The 22,663-nt window shown below is 45.5% G+C and overlaps 10 protein-coding genes across 10 annotated transcripts; 3 read left to right on the forward strand and 7 right to left on the reverse strand.

Annotated features, from left to right (window-relative positions):
- Positions 1-259: 259 nt before the first annotated feature.
- Positions 260-1,810, reverse strand: ATG32 (mitophagy protein ATG32; the record flags this gene model as incomplete). Its single annotated transcript, XM_037285628.1, has 1 exon — positions 260-1,810. The coding sequence occupies one exon, from the start codon at positions 1,808-1,810 to the stop codon at positions 260-262; it is 1,551 nt and encodes a 516-aa protein (XP_037141524.1).
- A 437-nt stretch (positions 1,811-2,247) lies between these two features.
- On the reverse strand, positions 2,248-3,975 carry PTR2 (Ptr2p; the record flags this gene model as incomplete). The annotated part of the gene is made up of 1 exon (XM_037285629.1): positions 2,248-3,975. One exon carries the CDS (start codon positions 3,973-3,975, stop codon positions 2,248-2,250), a length of 1,728 nt encoding a protein of 575 aa, XP_037141525.1.
- A 1,143-nt stretch (positions 3,976-5,118) lies between these two features.
- On the reverse strand, positions 5,119-6,099 carry PAN6 (pantoate--beta-alanine ligase PAN6; the record flags this gene model as incomplete). Its single annotated transcript, XM_037285630.1, has 1 exon — positions 5,119-6,099. The coding sequence occupies one exon, from the start codon at positions 6,097-6,099 to the stop codon at positions 5,119-5,121; it is 981 nt and encodes a 326-aa protein (XP_037141526.1).
- A 108-nt stretch (positions 6,100-6,207) lies between these two features.
- On the forward strand, positions 6,208-8,226 carry NDC80 (kinetochore-associated Ndc80 complex subunit NDC80; the record flags this gene model as incomplete). Its single annotated transcript, XM_037285631.1, has 1 exon — positions 6,208-8,226. One exon carries the CDS (start codon positions 6,208-6,210, stop codon positions 8,224-8,226), a length of 2,019 nt encoding a protein of 672 aa, XP_037141527.1.
- A 799-nt stretch (positions 8,227-9,025) lies between these two features.
- On the reverse strand, positions 9,026-11,557 carry SSL2 (TFIIH/NER complex ATPase/helicase subunit SSL2; the record flags this gene model as incomplete). Its single annotated transcript, XM_037285632.1, has 1 exon — positions 9,026-11,557. One exon carries the CDS (start codon positions 11,555-11,557, stop codon positions 9,026-9,028), a length of 2,532 nt encoding a protein of 843 aa, XP_037141528.1.
- Positions 11,558-12,706: 1,149 nt separating this feature from the next.
- On the forward strand, positions 12,707-13,741 carry SRP40 (Srp40p; the record flags this gene model as incomplete). The annotated part of the gene is made up of 1 exon (XM_037285633.1): positions 12,707-13,741. The coding sequence occupies one exon, from the start codon at positions 12,707-12,709 to the stop codon at positions 13,739-13,741; it is 1,035 nt and encodes a 344-aa protein (XP_037141529.1).
- A 161-nt stretch (positions 13,742-13,902) lies between these two features.
- Positions 13,903-15,042, reverse strand: LPX1 (triglyceride lipase; the record flags this gene model as incomplete). The annotated part of the gene is made up of 1 exon (XM_037285634.1): positions 13,903-15,042. One exon carries the CDS (start codon positions 15,040-15,042, stop codon positions 13,903-13,905), a length of 1,140 nt encoding a protein of 379 aa, XP_037141530.1.
- Positions 15,043-15,573: 531 nt separating this feature from the next.
- Positions 15,574-16,755, reverse strand: HG536_0H02320 (Whi5 domain-containing protein; the record flags this gene model as incomplete). Its single annotated transcript, XM_037285635.1, has 1 exon — positions 15,574-16,755. The coding sequence occupies one exon, from the start codon at positions 16,753-16,755 to the stop codon at positions 15,574-15,576; it is 1,182 nt and encodes a 393-aa protein (XP_037141531.1).
- Positions 16,756-17,489: 734 nt separating this feature from the next.
- PXL1 (Pxl1p) lies at positions 17,490-19,463 on the reverse strand (the record flags this gene model as incomplete). The annotated part of the gene is made up of 1 exon (XM_037285636.1): positions 17,490-19,463. The coding sequence occupies one exon, from the start codon at positions 19,461-19,463 to the stop codon at positions 17,490-17,492; it is 1,974 nt and encodes a 657-aa protein (XP_037141532.1).
- A 406-nt stretch (positions 19,464-19,869) lies between these two features.
- On the forward strand, positions 19,870-22,599 carry TGL4 (triacylglycerol lipase; the record flags this gene model as incomplete). Its single annotated transcript, XM_037285637.1, has 1 exon — positions 19,870-22,599. One exon carries the CDS (start codon positions 19,870-19,872, stop codon positions 22,597-22,599), a length of 2,730 nt encoding a protein of 909 aa, XP_037141533.1.
- Between the last annotated feature and the right edge of the window lie 64 nt (positions 22,600-22,663).

Here is a 22,663-nt window from a genome sequence, read left to right on the forward strand (position 1 = left end):
GGAAAGCCAATATACAATAGATCCCATCATAAAACAAGCCCTTCCTGAGCCTATGCTATTGATATAACTTGTGGCGCCCCGATCGCAAGAAAGTATCCACCCAGATCATGGGCCTACCAGCCCTCGGGGACACAAATAAAACAGTAATCTTTTCGTCTCATCGGTCTTTTTGACGCTATATGACAAACCGCCGGTCTTATTAGCATGACAAAACACGACAACGCCTTGACGCACATCAGAACAAATGGATTATTTTCAGCTAAAGTAATATGTAGCCCAGTGCTAATATTCTGTTGGAGTTGTCGTCGACTGACCAATCCTTATGGTTGTTAAAGCTCATTTGTTCCACGAAGTGCAAATGCTTACTGATGAACTGTTTTATCATGGAGTTCCACTGCTTTAAAGTTTGCTTGAAAAGATAAAGAGCGTGAGCAAATGGGTTCTCCAGATCGTGATCGTATTCGCCGATGCTTAGCGAGGAATGTTCAAATACAACCAAATTGTCGCCACCTCCGTCAATTGATGGCATCGATTTGACATTCATTGAGACCAATGCGGAGGATGCAAAATATGACATGCAGTAACCGACACCGACACCAACGGTAAGAGATATGCCCCACAAAACCCATTTACTAACTCTTTCATCCCTATCTTTTCTTCGGCGAGGCTTGCTTTTGTCGTGAGAGGGCAATTTCTTCTTCTTCCGCTGATAAGATTTCTTAGCCTGCTTAGTGACTTCGCATTCCTCGTCTTCGTCGTCTGAGTTATCGGATATGGTTCGGGACAAATCTTGCAAGAAACGGAACATATTATTGAGGTCTGAATGGTTCGATATCACCACAGGAGGGTATAACAAGGATATCAATTTATTTTTTAAAAGTGACTCTAGAACATTTCGGACCTGTTGATGCTGACCCGTTTGACAAACAGGTATGATAGGTCTAGTGGGAGTGCACTGACATACTCGATTCAGCAGTGACACCATTTCTTTCAACTCCCGGAATACAATCAAGATCCCTGTGAACTGCCTGAACTCAGATGGATCCTGCAATTGAGACAGTTCGAAAAAATGCTGGTATCTCTTTGGAATAGACTGATAGAATTTTGTCCCGGGCCTGCCCAGGATTAAAATGCGTAGTTTATGCGACTTTTGAGAGAGTGAGAGCTTGGGCATGACAAAAGAATTGGAAGAATTCGATAAACTCTTTGTCAACGTCTCGTCATCGCCCTCCCCTTCCCCATCGCCTCTGCCTGCCCGTTCCACCACTGGAAACACAACAGGCACCTCCATCTTGATAGATTGAAGATTGGGCAGAGACCGCGGTCCCGCTGGCGCCTGTTGCGGCAGATGCAACTGCCCATGGTGAGCAACGTTTGGAGAGCCAGCGGGATCGAACTCCTCCTCCGACGTATCACTAGACGATAGGATGCCAACTGCATTGGCCTGCGAAGAGCAGCGCTCCGGGACCACAGATATCAGCGCCTCGTTCCTATGAATTGCCTGCCATGAGTCCGAGATACTCTTCGATCCATCGCTTGAAACTCCGCCCTTTCCGCCTAAACTTGTCTCCAAAACCCTCTCATCTCCGGACGAACTATCCCTATTTCCTTGTAGCAGTTCTAGCACCGAAAGATGCGGGTTTAACAAACTCTTCCTTTCAAACGCTGTCGTCTCAGTGTTATCGTTCCCCGCGGCTTCGCCGCCTAGGGTTCCGCCTGCCAAGCTTGTTGACGAGCGATTCACATCAAACATAGAACCGTCCATTTCCCTAGAGCGCGAACCACCGCTAGCCATGTACTGACACGACATGATAACTTTCTTGCCTAACAACCACTCGATTTCCGCCGATTTCTAGTAGCGACACACCCTCCTTCACTGTCAAGCGCGTCAAAACCAAGGTACAAAGTCAAATCCAAGCTACTCCCACCGCTGCCTTTCGCTTGATAGTAGACCTGTCTCAGCGCTGAGATGACCAGTTGATGTAGTTAGATGAACTGGGTGACTCCTATGACTGACTTAGCTGCGACGCATTCCCCTTGTGGTTGTCCCCTCTTAAACGCGAGCCGGAAAATTCCCCCGATAAGGTCGGACAGTTTAGCGGAATCATCGGACAATCACGTGCTAAAAATCGAGAATAGCCGCCGAGGTTCGAGCATAATACGGTATAGAGATTGCTAAGGTAAATAAACCGATGGAAATAGTTACACCAGGTAAACTAGTAAGATCAGGTAAACGTAATTTGATGTCTATGCGACGGAGGAGACTTCGATCGCGTCCTTCCTGGATTTCAACATAGCTGGATCGTCATCGTAGTCTAGGGCGTTCATGGCCTCTTCAGTGTAGTTGTAGTGCTTGAAGCAGATCCAGAAGAGCCACCCGGCAATGAAGCAGGAGACGCCAAGACCAGTGTATAACCAGACGTATTTGGGATCTTCGCTGACTGGAGACAGCGCACAACCGAGGGCAGAGCCGAAAGCGCTGGTCACAAGGAACAGGGACATGACGAAGGACTTCATGGTGACGGGAGCCTTGGAGTAGGCGTACTCAAGACCGGTGATAGAGGCGAAAATCTCGGAAAACGCGATGAGGACGTATGCGGGAACCTGCCAGCCGACGTGGATGTGGTTTGGAGAGTTTTTGCCCATTGGGTATTCGTACCATGGACCGGCGCTGTAGATGAAATGCTGTAGGACTGCTGCCCAGACCATGGCTGCAGAACCGAACATAAATCCCCAGAAGATTTTTGTGATTGGCCTGAAAGGCGTGAACCTTCTGATGAACGGGTAAAGGAAGAATTCGCAGATCGGGATAAACACGATCAAGGCGATAGAGTCGATGGCCTGGAAAAAATCGTTTGGCAGGCCGTGTAGTTCCATGGTGCCGCCCACACTAACGAAAGTGTTCAACATTTGACCGTAACAAACCCAGTAAATGGGGTAGAATAGGAACACCTTGCAAGCACTTAAAGATCTGATGATCTCGTCAACAAATTTGTCGGTCCATGGGTACGCCTTGTCTGGGCTGACGGATGGTTTGGCCATTTGGAAGTTGAACTTATTTTTCATAGCGATACCAACGACTTTGAAGCACTTGGAGATAACTTTATCACCCACGGGAGGCTTGACGTACTGGTTCTTACCAAGGGCAAGAACGATCACAGCAGTCCAGAAGAAGCAGAATGGCAGCAGATAAGCAGCCCAGAAACCCACATGTGCCTCCAGCTCAGTGGTGGCAATGACAGACAGCGAACCAATATTGACCATCAGGTAAAAAAGCATGAACACGTTTTGAAGCGTAATGTTTGGATCCTCAATCACCCTCGTACCATTCTTCTGGATCTTAATGCGGGGTCTCCGCTTGGGAAATTGGTCTGCGATCAGCACAGAAAGATTAGCCTTGATCATACCGGTGGCGATACCGATCAGAATAATGGCAGCAACAAACCCGCCGAGAGCAGCGTGAGGCGTGGTGATACTTGGGATCGAAGTAACGAAAAGAATCAGAATGCCGACAAGGTAGACAACTGTGCCCCAGCAGATGGTGCTGTACTTCCCAATGTAGGTATCGGCCAGGTAACCACCCCAGATCGGAGTCAAGTAACACCAAAACTGAAAGAAGTACGAAAGACCTGTAGCACCCTGGCTCTTCAAGTTCAACAGACCAGCTGGAACATCGTCAGGCCCGTTCTGCATATAGTTCTGGAAGGGCGCACTCAAACCATAATAAGCGAACCGCTCAGACAACTCGACAACAGCAATCAACCAACACCTGAATGGAATTGTACCGCCTACATGCTTCAAAGTCCTCATTTCCTCCTCGGTAGGCTCATCGTCACACAGTTCGAGTTCCAAGTCATCGTTCGACAGCTCCTCTGGACAAACCTTATCTGTGAGAACTTTAATCTCAGCCTTTTGCTCGATTCCCTGTGGCAACGATTCCAATTCATCGGTACTTGACGACCGATTACTGTTCATAGCGATATTCTAAGATGACGTTCGTATCTTTCTTTTTCTTTTTAATTTATTACTTGGCAAACAGATCAAAACCAAAAAAGCGACCAATAGTAAGATTGTGTCTTGAAAGCATTGAACTCGCCTCAGTTATATACGCTCTTCAATAGGCCGGAAAGTGTCAAATGCCAAGCACACCAATAACAAAACCAAAATCTTTATCTCCCAAACTCCACAGTTGGTGCCAGAATAAGACGTGGAGAAGCGGAGACAGATAGAGACTTGCAACATACCGCTGTTTTCTCCTGCCGCTCTCACATAGCTATCTAGTCTCACTGTTGCACAACCACTATTTTCTGTCACATCGGTCTCTCTGTCAACTTAGACTGATTTGCCTTCCATGACGCCACATCTTGGCAAACGATGCCGAGAAGAATCGCGCAGAGCGCGCATGCCGTTTCTTTTTCGATTGACACATTTCTCGAGCGATTCCGAATGAACGCCAAGAATTGCCAATGGCGGCCGTCCTATTGTGCTGCATGCGGCACTGATTTGTGTCAAGGAGATAAGCCCATTGCCGGTTGCTGGGGGCGGCGGGGGGCACTCCTTGTAGCCGAGCAAAATATGGCAAAGAGGGAGAACGGGAAGATGAGAGATTAGAGATAAGCGGTATTAACTGCCGATGTTGGTGGAGAGAAGTTGTTTGACACATAACCGGGTTATCTATCCGGCTCGGCAACGAGAGTTTCCTGTTCTGAATTTACTCGAACATTTGTTTTGGGCTTAGGAAATCGCTCTGATAAGGCGGTGACGGCAATGTGCCAAGGCCGTGATAACACGGTGACGCGCGGCATTAATAGAGGACAAAACAGTGGGCTCCTTGTGTGGCAATGGGGTTTTTTGGCTAGCGAAGGCCACATTGGGGGTCTGGGCATGTCAATTAGTATCTTGAGCAAGATGTAGGGTAACCGGCTGCGACGCGGCGGCCCCACAATAGCTCTGGCAGTACTCACTGGGTCTCTGCAGGCTTTCTGCTGGCGAGGTCTGTTCAGACACAGCACAGAATGGCTCTATCAGTATTTTTTGTCCTTTCACCGCATTGGCAGCAAAGAGATTGCTTCGCCGGCTGCTACGTAATTCACTAAGACAACGGGACTTCGACTTATCTCAACCCAGTAAAATGTTATCTATCAATCTAACTTTAACATTCTTGTCTCTCCTATCCTTGACGTAGATAGCGCAGCTGATTACTACCTGCTGTTCAGCGGGACTTATGCTGGAGACCTCTTTCAGTGTCTGAAAATCTGCAATCGAAAGATAGTCAATTTCAAAATCCCCACTAGAGACATATGGCTGCCAAACCTGCCTGATTTCGGCGTCAACAGCGTCCCTGCCGATAATGCCATTGGATTCCAACACCTTGCGGGAGCCTCGTTTCAAGCCCTTGTAGATGTTTGACGCGATTTGTAGCGTTTCCTCGCTCATATATTTGTTTCTACTACTCAAGGCTAAGCCATTACTGTCCCTTTTGATGGGCATCATTTGCAGGCGGACATTAAAGAAGAGCTGTCTGACCATCGTGTCCAATACGATGAATTGTTGGATATCCTTCTGCCCAAAGTATGCCACGTCCGGTGCGACAATGTTCAGCAATTTGGCCACTACAGTTGCCACACCGCGGAAAAAATTGGGTCTGGTGGCACCTTCGAGCACCTCACTGACTCCCAAGACGCTCACGAAGGGCCCTCTCTGCTCGTCGACATTCAGAGGGATGCCTTGCGGGTAGATCTCGCTGGCCTTCGGAGCAAACAACATATCCACTCCGAGCTCCTCCAAAAGCTTAATGTCTTCGGATAGGGTGCGCGGGTACTGGTCCAAATCTTCGTTAGGGCCAAATTGAGAAGGATTCACAAAAATGCTTACCACCGTAAGGTCGTTGTCTTTCATGCTTTGTTCAAACAGTGAAGTATGGCCCGCGTGGAGACATCCCATCGTGGGTACAAACCCAATTGAGCCCTTAGCATCTCGATGCCAATTGCGAACCTCTTGAACCGTGTGAGCAACCTTCATTCCACAATCTTTGATATACATCTTAACTAATGCTATGAATCTCTCGATGAGTTTATTGTAGGCCAAAACGAGTGTCATACTACACGAAGAGCTTGATCTTACACAAAGCGTAAACAAAGGTTGATAAACACGATACAACAGTTGAAGAACCGCCAATCTCAGCAGCTCTAAGTTGGATTTGCCGCAATGGAGCAGTCAAATAATGAATTTAGACCTAATGTACTAGATGCTTTAAATCCTCAGAAGTTTACTTCTCAAATACCGGTACCTTCGCAAGACAGAAGGCGAAACACTACCAATATGGGTCTAACGGACATAATAAATAAAAGCATCGAGAGGAATTCTATCGCGAGTTCAAAAAAACGACACAGATCTACAGTGGCTGGGGAGGAGCCTTCGATGAATTCCAGATTGTCACAGCGATATTCATCGCTCCCCCACACGAACAACATTAATACCAGTTTTTTGACCAATGCTGGCAGCAATATGACGAGGAATGGGCCATCCAATCGAGATCCACGACCCTTAAGAGACAAGAACTTCCAAAATGCCATACAACAAGAGATTTTTGACTACCTGAGTCAGAATAAGTTTGATATCGAAATGAGCCATCCGATTTCGCTGAAGTTTTTGAAACTACCCACGCAGAAGGGATTCACTTTGATCTTCAAATGGCTTTATTTAAGGCTTGACCCAGGATATGGCTTCACAAAGTCGATCGAACACGAAGTGTACCAAATTTTGAAAAATCTACAGTATCCATATCTAGAGAGCATCAATAAATCTCAGATCTCGGCCGTGGGTGGCTCTAGCTGGCCGAGGTTTTTGGGGATGCTTCATTGGCTTGTGCAATTGAATTTGAAGCTTGATGCTTCATTAAATGAGCTAGACCATAATATAATGAATGAAAATACCCAGGAGATGACGATATTAAACCATCCACTCACGACCTTGGATGAGCAGGATCAAAAGCAGGAAAAATACGAACTAATGGTGGAGAAACTCTTCATCGATTACGTTATGGAATCGTACAAAAGTTTTCTAAGACTTGAAGATAATTATGAGCCTTACATGAAAGAACTGGAAGCTGGCTTCATGAAGTTCATTCACATCATAGGCACGGATATTGATAGAATGGGGACTAGGAACGATGAAATTTTATTAAAATGTCAGGAAATGGCTAAGAGGAGCAAAGATCTCGCCATGGCTACTCAGAAATGCAAGGCATTAAAGAATGATTTGGCCAAATTTCAAAATTATGTCAATTCCGTGCAACACAAGAGTCATGAATGGCCCAAGAAATTGGAGAGAATGAAATTGGAATCCGAGCATAAGAGACAAGAAATATCGAATCTGGAGGATGAGGTGAAAACTCTACAGAAGTCCTTAAAGACGAGAGGAGTCTCCATCGAAGTAATTGACGAGAAGAGTAACAGAAGAGAACAAATAGTTCAAGATCTGGAGGTCATCAATAAGCATCTAGATAAATTAGCCGCGGCGCTAAAATCGGATAAGCTAGGAAGAGATAATGTCGTGAAAAATATGATGGATGCAATACGACAGTACAATTCTGCTATCGATAACCTTTTTGACCTCCGGGCGAAACTCGGCGACAATTTAGATTTGTCATATTTCAAAGTCAGCATATCTGAAGATGGGCTGCTCGATAAAACTGATGCGATTGCCTATGAAGATCTCATGCCATCCAAACAAAGCATAAAGAATAATATCAGGCAAGCACTCTTGAATCTTTATGAGAACATTCAAGTCAATATCGAGAAATGTCAGAAAGAGAATGCCTCTATCGAGGCAGAGCTCGCAACTCTGCAAAGTGAGATACACGAGAAGACAAATCTCATCGAACAGCGCGAATTATTACTCTCCGATGCAAAGTCAATCTATGAGTTGAAAATGCAAGAAAGTGAAAGTGACTTGCTTTCGCAGAAGATCGAAATTGAAAGGCTGGAGAAAAAAATCAGCGATTTCAATAGACTGGCGCAGGAAAAAATATCCGACGCTGAGCAGCTTGTTCAAGCGACAAAGCTGAAGCATGAAGAACTGCTTCTGGATCTGAACCGAAGAAAAGCCCTCTTGCATGCCCAAATTATCGAAATTATAGAATATGCCAGTAACTTTAAGATAAACATTCAAACAGCTTTAGAAAAAACTGAGAACAGGATAACACAAGAGCTAGAGTTACTATGAATGATCTAAATCTAATTCAAGCAATGCCTCATTAGTTTATTGTTACACCTGACGACTTATCCTTAGAACAATTACTCCGACTGCTTGTGAGCGCGCGACCTGCAGTTCGTCGATTACTCAGTGCCTCGGTAGGCGACTGGGCAACGCGATCCAGCACGAGCTTCCAATGCATTATGTTGAGTTGTCTTTTGGTGGTAGATGGCTACCAAGTACGAGGATTGAAGGTCAGAGGAATCAAGCAGAATGAATAGAATTTCAGGCAGCTTCCGCCGAACCATAAAGAGCGAGCGGCTTATTTCTTACGTAAGCAAATTGTCATTATCTCCCGGTACTCTACTGCCTTCGAAATTTTGGCCTTTGTTTGGCTTTTTAGCATCGTCTATGTTCCAATAGACTACTAGAAGTTAGATTCAATATTTCGTCCAAAAGCTAATCCAACCGATATCAATTGGGAATCCTCTCCACATTAAATCTTTATTCATTTGCGAATGCTTCCCATTGGCGAATTTTAATACAGTTACAAAAAAGTCAAAGACAAGGTTCAAACGTCACAATAATGCATACCAACAGTTATTTATATAATGCATGCAAACAATCATTTATCCCGCCTATTAGCATGACTTCTATTAACTTGCAATAACAGTGAGCAATCTGCGAGCCCAGATGCGACATCCTGCATGTCTATATAGGCGAGTACAACCGCCACCTAAAACAGATTTTAGGTCTCAGTGAAGAAATATTAAAACTGAGGTCAAAGAACTTGCTTGCGATTAACATTCTCACTTTTCTGAATCAGTACTTATTTCTTCAGATTCTTGTAATACATTTTGCGTATTAGAGGATGATGTTCTTTCAAGTCTTTGTTTTTATTCGTACTGTATTCCATGTAGGCCATATCTTCACCTCCAGCAAGACCAGCTAATGAACCTTCGCCTCTAACAGCCTTTGATTTGGTTTTCTTATGGGCGTTAACACCCCGGCCTATCGTGTTATCAGCGTCATCTCCAATTTCAATACCCGCCGCTTCTTCATTCTTCAGCAAAACCTCCTGTAATAACTCCCTGCGTTCTCTCGCTGATGCATATGCCAAATTGGGCAAATTTTCCATACCATGCAAATGTGTAATGACTTTGAATGCATAACCTTGATCGACCAAAAACGCCTGTCTCTTGGTCGAGTAATACATTTCTTGGGTATCCTTAGAAACCAGAGAATAGAAAAATGCGTTAAAACCCTCATCGTTACGCCTTTTGGCTCTTAAAATTCTACCCAACCTCTGGGCTTCTTGACGACGGGAACCATAATGGGATGAAATTTGAATCAAACAAGTGGCCTCCGGTAAATCAATAGAAGTGTCTCCCACCTTGGATAAAAATATGGTATTAATTTGATCGTTGTACTGGAAATTTTGTAATATGTTCATACGTTCCTGCTGAGGGGTAGCTCCAAAGATAAACGGCTTCCCGAGTTTCAATGCGTACTCTTGCAAAGCGTAAACATTATCGGAAAAAACAATAATCTTATCGCCTCTACTTTCATGATATTGAATCAAAAATTGACATGCTTGAAATTTAGTTGGATTCATGATATACAGTAGCATTCTCTTCCTTGCACTTTCTCTCAGATACTCCTGATAAAATTCTGCTGTCATTGGACACCATACTTCAGCACACTGAACATTAGCAATATGCCCCTTTTGTGACAATTCCATCCAGTTTGCTTCGTATAGCTTGGGACCAATTAGAAAGTTTAAATCGCTAATCTTGTCATCTTCTCGAACTAACGTAGCGGTCAAACCCAATTTAGCATGCGCAGCAATTGTGGTAACCACTCTACGGAACATAGCAGCTGGGACAACGTGGACTTCATCCAAAATAATGAAACCCCACTCTCTGCCCGTTAGGAAGTCCATAACTTTTTGCGAATCGTGCGACCTATTTCTGGTGTTCGCCACCATTGAATATGTTGAGACCACTAAGCCTGATTCTGTCTGAAACATTTCCTTGTTATCCGAGGTAAAGACAGCAACGTTCTCAGGTTGCAAAGTGCACCACTGCAAAAACTGTTGTCTCCACTGCATAACAGACACAGATGAGGTACACAACACTATTGCAGATTTTTTGATGGTACATGCAGCTGTGATGCCGACCAACGTTTTACCGGCACCGCATGGCAGAACGATAATACCACTTCTTGCACGGCCATTACCAAACATCTTACTCAGAGATTTCTCTTGATATGGTCTGATTTGCGTCGATGGTTTCAGGTCAATATCCAGATCTGGGTTACGGTGGTCATTCCTAAAATCGTATTCTTCTAAAACCGGATAATCAATTTCTTGACATCGTTTTTTGACAATTTCGACCGATTCGTTAGCAATTTCAAATGAATGGACCGCATCAATATCGTCTTCTTCATCTAGCTCATTGTCACCCCCAACAACCGCAGTAAATATTGCTTCCACGTCATTCGGATTGATGTTCTGCTGTGCATTGGCTTTTTCGTTCGGTTGCTGTTGCTGCTGTTGCTGTTGCTGCTGCTGTTGGCCGGTATCTATGCGAAGGCCACCGATTACAGGGTCTTTGAGCAGCATTTGTAAAATATCCGCCTGTGTCGTTTCGACAAAATACCTATTATGCTTGATGACCAACTTCACTTTACCGTAGGAAACGGTGGCACTCTCGATAAAATTTACAATTGAGGGTGCAACCGGCACTTTTGACAGTCTATCCAGCACAGATATAATATCGTCAGTTTCCAACCCAACTGACACTGCAGCATACAAGGAATATGCAGTAATTTTGTATTCATGGATATGAGACGGCCTACTGACCGGTTCGGCTATTGTCACTAAAAAATCCTGAGCCTGTTCTGCCAATGGCGAAAAACTTTCAAGGATCACTCTACCATCGCTGGGTGATATCCAGATAGGTCTAGCTGCATGGTCTGGACGTAACTTTAAATAACTGAAATCGTGCGTCTTGAATAGTCCTGAAACAGCATCTGGGACAAAATCTGACGGCATATCTCTGGTAACACCATACAAGAAGTTCTGATCCTTCGCTGCCAGCTTATTAGCTGTCTCATTGTTGCTGTACTCTTGCTTAGACTTCTTACTCGGTCTCCTTGGCTTAGGGGCCACTTCTGCAGGCGTAGTTGCCCTTGACTCTCCATAGCCATAATCATCATCGCCATCTATGAATCCGTCCTCTTCGTAATTTGACCGATTATCATCCGTTGCGGCTGAGTCTTCATCCGAGAAGAAAGATTGGCTCATTTCAGGGAACATCTTCCCCTTGCTTCGAGTCTGGTATCCATCAATATCAGTCATAGAAAAAGCCCACTAACTCAAATATCCCGAACCGTCTTACTTGCTATAGCAGCCAAGCCGGTTACTCTCTTCTGCTATATGTAATCATGATGTGTAATGTCAAAATGGATCACCATATTATACTTGGCCAATTCGTCAAATCGTTGACAGTGATAACAGTTAAAGCTTGCCAAAGGGCCATTTTGAACCTGTTTAGTAAGACCGATAACCTTCCACTCTTCCAGATTCAACCCAAATGTGAGAGTCCTGACAATGCCAGTTGCAATTAAAACCTCTTGTTGAGTAACTTGCTTGGAAAAGACAAGATAATGGCGTTTTGCCTTGAACCTAGCCTTCTTGCGGAATCTAGTCATATAGCGCAAAGCATAACGGGCGCCGGAACCCCCAGGAGCAACTTATATTGATTTTTCGACCACAGGATTCAAAGTGATGCCAGGCACCAGACTATGATGAGCCCTTACATCAGCACCCAAGACCGCGACTTTTGATTCCAAATGAGCTGGAAAGCGTACATACCAGGTGGATATCGAACGAGCACCGGATAGTACATACATTTGTGAAACTTAATGCTGTAAGAGAAACTTTCGGCGGCTAAATGTCCTTTCAGTCTATTTTGAGGCTCCATTCAAAGGGTTACCCGGGAATGACATACGCATGATGCTGGCGGCTATTTTGGACCCCCTGGAAAAGTATAAAAAGAGGGTCCATTCTCGGGTTCTTACCAACCGGTAGGGAAGACTATTCAAGATAGTGCCAATTTTACTTGACTGAACAGTTCACTATAGTGAGCGATATATGTTGTGTTTAATCCATTTCTGTCCGTGATATAGCGAGAGACTTACAGTCGGCTGAGTTGACATTTGCATCGGTGAGAAAGAAACTTTTGAGTGTTGGGAGATAAATCAGTCCACCGGGAGAGATCTTTACAATACTCTCAGGTTATGAAACCAGTTGAGTTTTACCAGGTCTTTTTTGACGGAGATCTATGAATTATCCAGAGCGCCTCTCTATATGAAAATTTTTGTTAGCTCGAAGCTCATCGCTTAAAGAAAAGCTGGATTTGAGAATCTTACCGCGTAGCGTGGCCAAGATCACCATCGGGTGTCGTGAAATCCATAGAAGAAACGATTGTTTGTTTAGAGTACTGAAATGGCTTCTAGAAAGAAAGAGAATGTTAAAGCCACTAATGCAAAACCTCCCAAGCTTAGTGAGAAAGCGAGAAGAAAACAGGTCGTGGATGAACTGTCAACCTCCAGCTCTAGCAGCTCTAGCAGTAGCGAATCGGCTACAGTGAAAGCGAAATCTTCGTCATCTAAATCGAAGGGCTCCCGTTCTAGTTCTAGCCCAAGTTCCAGTTCGAGCTCCAGTAGCTCAGGGTCGGACAATTCGAGTTCCAGTTCGGACTCTGAGCAATCTAGCTCCGATGAGACTAGCTCTGACAGCTCCAGCGGCTCCAGCTCCAGCAGCTCTAGTTCTGACGACTCGAGTTCCGATGATTCAAGCTCTGATGACTCTAGCTCCAGTTCCAGCTCCAGCGACCCTAGCTCTAGCTCCAGCGACTCCAGTTCCAGCTCCAGCGACTCTGGCTCCAGCTCCAGTTCCAGCTCCAGCGACTCTAGTTCCAGCTCCAGCGACTCTAGCTCTAGCGACTCTAGCTCCAGTTCTAGCGACTCTAGCTCTAGCTCCAGCGACTCTAGTTCCAGCGAATCTGGCGACTCAGAGAGTTCCTCCGAGGAAACTAACGAAGAGAATCAATCAAAAACCTCAGGCAAAACTGCGCAAAAGACTAGGAAGAGATCCCTCGAAGATGATGGTGACACCAAACTCACCAAAAAAACAAAGGCACAAGACGAGAATCTGGAATCTGCATCAACATCTAGAACAGAATCACCTGCCCCACTCAGTACTCCAAAGGATGCGATTTCCGCAGGCGAAGACATGTTAAGACCGGGACAGAGAAAGCACTTCTCCAGAATAGAAAGATCACGTATTTCTTTCGAGGACAGGGAACTCACGGATAATACTTATAAAGGCGCTGCAGGTAACTGGGGTGAGCTCGCCAACGAGAAACTAAGCAGGGTTAGAGGAAAGGACTTCACCAAGAACAAAAACAAGATGAAGAGAGGATCTTACAGAGGGGGATCCATCACCCTCAGCTCCGGATCTTACAAATTTCAGGACTAGGAGGTTAAGGTAACAAGCATAAAACAGAAAACCAACTGTAATATTCGGTGGACTTCTTCGAGGCGGAAGGCAATTTTGATCCACCAATGTAAACTTATAAATATCATAATTTCTTCATATGTAAATCTATAGGAGGACCCACTAATTCTACTATTGTCAGCTCAAAACTTGGCCAGTTCCATAGGTCGATCGTCGACCCTTTGAGCTTGAAATCTGTTAAACTCTGCATTGAAAAGATTTCGCCGTTCATTAACTGTTAGATCTCTTCCAAGATCATTAGTACTTTGACTCGCCATAAACCTTGAAATATGGCAAACAATCTTGCTTAGCGTCTCTTCAGGATTTTCAATATTCAGTAAATGATCACCTTTGGGGACCGTATCTTGAGTGTAGTCCAGGATGAACCTTTCCAAAACTTCCTGGTTCTCTTTGGGGGTCCATTTCGAGACGCCTCCAAGTATGTTGACAACAGGGCTTCTTATAAATTTCAAAGAACCTAGAAGCCACTTCGCAGCGGGAAATAACGTCATGTAACATAAAATGTTTTGTCTTTGATCCATTTTGGTCCTCACCTCGCCGTTAGACAAAGCGACGCGCTCGAAATCGATGATCCTTTGCAAGATATCGGGATGTACCTTAGCGAAAAAACTGCTCGTACGCATATATGCCTCGTACTCAAGCTCGGACTGGAACCTATCTTTCATTTTGGAAAGAAGCGCTCGATGAAGCTTTCTTGAAATTACAGTGTATTCGCCCTTTGTTCCCTTGCCCACGTACATTAGAGCAACTGGTTCTATCGTTATGATGAGATGAAACAAGTTAGGCATCAAGACTCCACAGCTCAATGCCTGGAAGCCACCCATTGAGTGGCCAATCACCACATTGTAAGTCGACCCTTCTCCAAAAAACTCATTCTGTGCCAACTTGCAAGCGTCTCTAGCACCATCAACCCAGTCAAAATTAACTCCCAGTTTCTTCGCATTCAGAACGGCAGAATCCCCATGAGTAACCTGATCCATCAAAACTATCTTATTTATTCGCCAATTGGGCCGATGATCCACGATATGAGCAACGTAGTATTCCCAGATACATCTACTCATGCCACTTCCATGCAAAAAGAGCAAATTGACTTTTGGAACTAAATGATTCTCAGTCTCCTTCACCAGGGTATAGATATCATAAACGATACTTAAGACATCCTTGCCAGGGACCAACGTCGAATCATCAAAGCTTCGAGGGTACACTGCATCTATGACTTTTGTTTCCTTCTTGTAGTGAGAGTTGATATATCCTTCCATCATTGCAATCCATCTACGAGAACATCCTATATCCTCACGTAGGGGTCCTTACGGATCCTTATGTATGCCTTTTCATCATACATATTAGATCTGCTCCCCATTTTTCATCCATGGAGCTGTTCGGAGTTAGTAATTCCTTGCGCGTCGAGAGCCGATTTAACTTAGAGTCGAAAGTCAACAAGTTCCTTTACCAGCAAACAGAACCGTGGTGTTCCCAAACCGACTGTATGTCGCTGCCATAGGACGAGGTCCAACACAATCAATAACGTGCGTTGTATTAGGCGTCGTCTTCAAGGGCTGGTATAGCGTGCCACTAGATTATGATGTATTAAAATTACAACAATTGTTACGAACATTAAGCAACTCTTGTCGTTGTCCCCCGAAATTCAATTAGACACCGCACCCATCAAAGAAAACCAATGCCAATTGAGTTGCTTTTAAATCGAGCCACGCGCCGGGCGAGATTAACAGGCATACCCATGTCGAAAACGTGTTTGTTTTCCCGTCTATCAAAATTTGGAAAAAAGATTAACCTTAATCATTATCAGATAGCTCCACGTCTGTCTCCACATCTGTTTGTTGCTGTCGGTCGTACCGTAGCTCCGCTTTCTCCTCGGCTTGAAAGGACTCCTTTAGTGATTCTGAGGAAGACTCCGAGGACTGTTTCTGCATTATTGGCACCACCACTCCGCTCTTAGGCTGCCTGGACAGCTCTAGCTGGCGCTTCTGACGTGACTCATTGGCGGAACTGGAATCTGATGACGTCGAAGTTGTCGGGCTCGAGCTTTTCGGTACCTTAGGCGGTACAGGAAGCGAGAATTCTTGGTTAGCAGAACGTGATCTCTGAGGAGACGAGAGTGACATGAGGGTTTCAATCGCTTCTACCTCAGAGGGATGATCCTTCTCTTTCTCTGTGGTTACTGTCTTTTTCGGCTCTGACCATTGGAGCGGGGAGCGCGACACACCTTCCTGCTTTATTCTCTTCTTGGGACTCGATAGTGCTTTCAAGAAGGCGATGTGAGCTGAATTCGAGTCTCCGTCTTCCTCTGTCACCGTATTGTCTTGCTCGTCCACTGACTCCTCGGAGTCCCTTAAAAATTCATTATTGTATGAGGAGCCTTTCAGCACGGTTTCTCTTGCCAGTTCTAGGCGTTCCGCGGTTAGCAAATCCTCCTCATCGTCATCTTCATGCTTATGCCTCTTACCAGTATTGCTTAGTTCATTCTCCAGCTCAGGTAATGTTTTTTCTACCCAGCCATTCTGCAACTTCACCAGAGCATAGTTCAACCTCGCCTTGAGACCGTTGGATATCTCCCGGATGGGCTTCCCGTTATCCCTGTACGTTCCCGGCGACTTCAAGTTGGGCGACGGAGAAAGGAACATTTCCGCGTTTCTTGACTTAGGAGTGGTCGGAGGCAACAGCCTTGACCTTATATTTGGTGATTGCGGCATCAGCAAGCCGTTATCGCTTGAGCTTGGATGCCCACTTCTCGAAATTGCGGCCTCCGCTCGTGGATGCAAAGGTGAAGTAAAAAAACCCAAAGACGTAGACGACCTTCTGCCTTGACGGGGTGGTGATGGTGTCTCGGGAGATGCTGCCTCATGTTCATGGCTTCCACCAGGCGAACTCATAGCTCTGATATACTCTGCGGACGATCTTTTTGTGTATCTCCTAGGAGTGCTGGCTGTGTTGACATCGTTACCGTTGTTGACCATATCTAACTCCCAGGCGATAGCTTTTTAAGGGAGCTTCTATGATTACAACCAATGTGTTTAATTCATGCATCCACGAAAACACCAGGGTTCCTATAGTTCTGTTATCGTCTCCTTTCAGCGTTGCAGAAGTAACCCTGCCGGCGTTCGCGTTCGTCCTAGTAATAGAGACATAACACGGAGCGGAACTATGGTCGAGAACAGCGTCTCGTGTTGTTCAAATACGTTCGAATCCGCCGGAGAAGGACGTCAACGGCTCCCATAGCTTTGGATCCGTGCTTCTGTCTTGCGCTGCTGAGTGGTTGTCATCCGAAAAGATCTAAAGACTGCGAAGAAGACACCATTATCCCAAAGGAAGCCCTGCTTCTGCTTTGAGAACACTTAGCAGTTCGCCTCTAGTTCTAGCAACTTCGCAATTTATTGTGGGTTCAATGGAGCCAAGTTAATTTAGCAGAGCAAGGGCGGAGTTCTTCGGAGTGGTTTGAATGAGTTAGCTTCTAGCGACTGGTTCATCAGTTTTGCAATTTTTGGCTTCTCGATTATGAGGTCGGACTTCTTCTATGTGCTTTTAAGTCTCTGTATTTATACTTGCGCGGCTCGGAACTACAGGTTCGTCAAAGACATGGGCGGCTAATTCCAGCCCTACAGGAGGAAGTGCATAGGAATGAATAAAAACAACTTGTGTATGAGGGTATATACGTTTGGAATGGGGTTTCGCCACTGATGAGCTGCAGCGTCTATGCCTGGCCCAAAGTGATCAATCTTGTTCTTCTTTTCGATACAGTGTTGTCCTGTCCGCTGGACTGTGGCTCGCCAGTAAGACCATCTCTCAGGAGGGCTTCTATATCGTGTTCACTGCATAGCGGTAGCTCTCCGTTGTATATGAAGTAGTCACTGGTAATGCGAGTTTCGCAAAGGAAACAAGTGAGACAGTGAACATGGAACCTCTCTGTTCTATCGTTTTCGAGACACTCTCCCTCGATGAAGCCTTGGCAGACTTGACAAATGCTGCCATTCCTTTCGTGATAGTGTTGCTGGCAGTATGGCTGATCGTCTAAGATATAGCAGGGCATTTTTTTGTTGAATTTGACATTGCAAGTTAGGCACCTGAAACAGTCGCGATGCCATTGACCAGAGAGTTCGTTTGCTCTTTTTGAAAAAATTCCCCTGCTGTGGACCTCCTCGCCACATGCCCTGCATGGTCCCTCGCCTGGAGGAAACTTATGGATTGGCTGCTCCTCTGATAAAGTATCAGCTGCAGCGTCGACGAGAGGTTCGTTCAAGTTATCTGGACCAAGTGGCTCCTTCGATGGTACGGGATGCGTTACATCTTTCGAGTTTTCTATGGTTTCTTTGTGCGAGAGCTGTGAGCGTTCAATTACTATCTGGGGACGATCCTGAAGCTGCCCGAAGCCATCATTCTGAGCCGGTCTAAACTTATAGATCACGGGAGAGTCTCCGGTTCTGTAAGGATTCACGCCTTCTTCTTCGAGAGTCAATGATTGAGGAATGATATCGTAGTTGTCACCGGGGGATTGTGATAAGTAGGCACTTGACTTTTTGAAGCGCGACGATGTATTGGAGCAAGATCTCGACCTATCAACGGACAAGGAACGCACGTCGAGCTGACTTCCTGCCGACGAGTTGGCAGCGGTGCCCGCTAATATTGCAGTGTCCAACTGTGCGTTTTTTGTGTAGGATACATCATCTAGTTGAGCCAGCAATTCTCTCACTTGCGAGCTCGTCGCCGTCTGGGGCGTCTCCACATCCCTCGAGAGTATCGAGAGCGGCCTTTTCTCTTGAGGGCGATCTACGTTTCCGGAATCGCTGTCTAAGACTCTCATGCCATACTTTGGTTGAGCCGATTTGTCGCCAAACAATTGGGGTGATACTTTATCTGCCATATGCAGTCCTTCACTAAAGCGCGTTTTAACAGTAAGAGCAGGCAAAGAGCTGTCTCCTTCGAATCGCTGGGCGTTATCATCCTGCTGCAGCGACAGCAAACCGGTATGCAGTTCGGATGAGGGCTCAAAATTCAAACTCTCAACTGTGGAATAGACCGTTCCGCGGCTGGCATCAATTTGAGTGTTATGGCCCATGCTCTCTCGCTTCACGGAGTCTGCCATCGATTCTCTACTTGCCACACTCGGTGTGGTTTTAGTGTATCCGACAATACCCGTACCATTCGATGCATCATTCTGAGTAAGTTTCATAAAACTTTTCTCGATCGGATCTAACTCGTTCTCAGATTTGCTCGATTCTTTGCCAGCATAGAGCGGCGCATTTGAGGGTGTACTGGACCTTAGCGACGGGGTGCTGTTCGACTGCATTTTTTGTACAAATCTACTAGACGGTATGCGGCTATTCGATGTTGGTTTTGTCGAGCTGAACTGCCTGGAGCCCCCATCTGGCTGGCTTTGGCGAACGGCAGGGTAGTGATATCGGGGAATAGGTTCATTCTGGGCCGTGGTTGCCATCTGTCCCCGTATTCCCGCAGAGTTTGCACGATGCTGGCCCGAAGACCAGGGTTCCGCTGACGGTAAGCTCGGTCCCACTGCTTTTCTCTGATCTCTCTCGGCCAGCTCCCCGTTATTCTCATTGTCCGGTATCAGAGAGCCGAAATTAACCTCGAAACCCGCTCTTTCTAGCGCAGTGCGATACCGCACTTTTGGATTGAGAGTGGGAAACGGAGAACCATATATATGGTTCATGGTGATACTAACTATGAAAAGTCCACGGAATCTCTAACCTCCTGCTATCAAACCTGTGAAAAAAAATTTTTTGAAAGCAAACCAGATAATCCAAGCTTCTGAAGAGCCCCACAACCGGAATAGACAGCTCAATGGTCCCAATAGCCTTCGATTCACCGATGAGTTGCGATGCTCTTCAAGCTATGTCAAATCTCTTCAAGACGCGAAACGTTCAAATTTCCAGGCGCGTTGTACGACACAACCGATCGGTTGTTACCCGGCCGGATTTTTGTAATCGCCCAGGTAGAGATGGCTCATTTAATGAGATCAAGCCTTAGGTTGTGGTTAACAGGCGATGAAGAGGCCAGGAGGAGAGGTTTTCCGGGTCGGTAGATAGGCTCTTTCTCCCTACTGGTTAGGAGCGACTATGGAGGGCAATCTTGCTTTGCAACACCGGCCTTTGGCAGTGACTCAGCATCTCATAGAAAAGTACTACGAGCACATTCATAATGGTACATCGGCTGCGGACAGAAATAAGGGTCGAAGACGGATATGTGACGGTGGGGATATGGTTGAAAGGCGATACGAGCTCAATCGACAGGGAGGGAAGTATTTGACTGACGTACAGCATAAGAGCGGTATCTCCTTTGGAGCGTATGATATGGAGTATGAAGAGGCAGTTTCAACAGATGAGGAGTTGAATGACGAGTTAGATGACGAGGAAGAAGAAGTGGAAGAAGAAGAGCGTGTTTCATTTTTCCCCAAATGCAAAGCATTCATATACAGTCTTTTTGTCGGAGATTATGAGAAGGATCTGCTTATTGAGAAGATCCTCGCCACTAAGCAGCATGCCATGTCGTACGAAGAATGGAGCTATGCGGGACTCAGACTGGATGAACTGACTGACAAAACAAAGTGGAAGCAAAAGGTCGAATCGAATTTGTATGACTACAGGTTGATCCGAGAGTTAACGACGAAGCTGCGTGAAAAGAGACTTGCAGAGGACTATTCTGGATTACTGTATACTATAAGGACGAGCTGGGTCAGGAACCTAGGCAATATGGGAAATGTTAATTTGTACCGACACTCGCATGTGGGTACCAAATTTCTCACAGACGAATATCTGAACGAGTCCCGACTGGCCATAGATGCTCTGCTACATCAATCCGAGTTAGATGATGGATACCTTCTCGGAATACTTCAACAAACTAGGCGTAACATAGGTCGAACCGCGCTGGTTTTGAGCGGCGGAGGAACGTTCGGCTTGTTTCATATCGGAGTATTATCAACGTTGTTCGAGCTTGATTTGTTGCCAAGAGTCATCAGCGGAAGTAGCGCAGGCGCTATAGTGGCCAGTATTCTTTCGGTCCATCATAAGGATGAAATTCCGCAACTACTAGAGCGGGTGCTGGACACCGAATTCAACATATTTAAGGATGACAAACAAAAGAGTGAAAGCGAGAACTTCCTTATCAAAATCTCAAGGTTCTTGAAGAACGGGACTTGGTTTGACAATAAAAATCTGGTGAACACCATGGTTTCCTTTCTAGGTGACTTGACCTTTCGGGAAGCCTACAATAGGACTGGCAAAATTCTTAATATCACGGTATCCCCCGCGTCTCTATTCGAGCAACCACGCCTGTTGAACAATCTTACGGCGCCAAATGTTCTGATATGGTCAGCAGTATGTGCGTCATGTTCTTTGCCTGGCATCTTCCCATCAAGTCCGTTGTATGAAAAGGATCCCCAAACGGGTGAGAAGAGAGAATGGAGCGGCAGTGCATCTGTCAAATTCGTTGACGGGTCTGTGGATAACGATCTACCGATATCGAGGTTATCGGAGATGTTTAATGTGGATCACATCATCGCCTGTCAAGTTAATGTTCATGTTTTCCCGTTTCTGAAACTCTCGTTGTCCTGTGTCGGTGGTGATATTGAAGATGAATTTAGTGCTCGCTTGAAGCAAAATCTGACAAATGTTTACAACTTCATGGCTAATGAAGCCATCCATATCTTGGAGTTGGCCTGCGAGCTGGGAGTAGCTAAGAATGCTCTCACAAAAATGAGGTCTGTCTTATCACAGCAATACTCCGGTGACATTACAATTTTACCTGATATGAAAATGCTTTTTCGCTTGAACGAACTGTTGGCGAACCCTTCAAGAGAATTCCTGCTTCGGGAAACGACAAACGGCGCTCGTGCGACTTGGCCTAAAGTTTCTATCATTCAGAATCATTGTGGCCAAGAGTTTGCTCTGGACAAAGCCATTACTTATTTGAAGGGTAGAATTATTGGTTCATCTTCGATAAGGAACCCTTTGCAGTTTGTTGATATGCCGGTAGGCCTCATCAAAACTCAAGGCCCTAAGGATAACGTAGGGGACAAAGAGGAAGGTAATATCATAACATCTTTGGACGATAATTTGTTTGAATCCGAATCAATCAATTCACTCTTACTTCTCAGGGAGGATGCTGCTGATAACAAACGTGATTATACCGGTAAGTTTAGTTTGCCATTGTATGAAACTCCAAGAAGTGTAAGACATCAACGCCGGAAATCCGAGACCAATGCCCGCTCAAGACAGTCGAGTAATTCTGTTTCTTTTCCAGTTTCTTCCTCGTCTACACGGATTCAGAGGGGTACCACTAAAGCATTTCCGAATCCACCTCGTTTATCTAAAAAGCTCAGCACCGGCCACATCTATTTGCAAATGCCACCCAGAGGAGAACTGAAGAAGCTCTCTGACAGAAGGGATTCCTTTGTGGCGATCAACACTAACGATGCTCCACCGCAGTCCGCTCCCGGTGGAGTCGATCTGCGGGCTAAAAACACTTCACCGAGGAGCGTGAGGCAGCGCTCGAAGCGCAACAGAAAGAGAAGAAGCAACATCTTGTCCACAGCGGGTTCCGAAGAAGAAGAGGCCTCAGGAATTTTCGCTGGGAGTCCCAATGACCAGCGAGAGAAAAAAGCTTACGCATTCCGTTCAAGACAAAACAGCATGAACGATAATAGCCTTAAGAGGCTGTCAGCTTCAAGTGGCGGTCCGTCACCAAAATCACACAAGGTTTTAACTCTAAAAGACGACACTACAAACAAAATCGAACTCCTCGATAAGAGCTCAACAAAGACGGCTACACCTTCTTCCGAAGAGTTATGAGTGAACTTTTGACAAGAATTGAATTTTCATAGAAATAGAGAGACCTGATTATTGATAAGTATTT

Source organism: Torulaspora globosa, chromosome 8 (genome assembly GCF_014133895.1).
Source record: "Torulaspora globosa chromosome 8, complete sequence".
NCBI classification, from domain to species: domain Eukaryota; kingdom Fungi; phylum Ascomycota; class Saccharomycetes; order Saccharomycetales; family Saccharomycetaceae; genus Torulaspora; species Torulaspora globosa.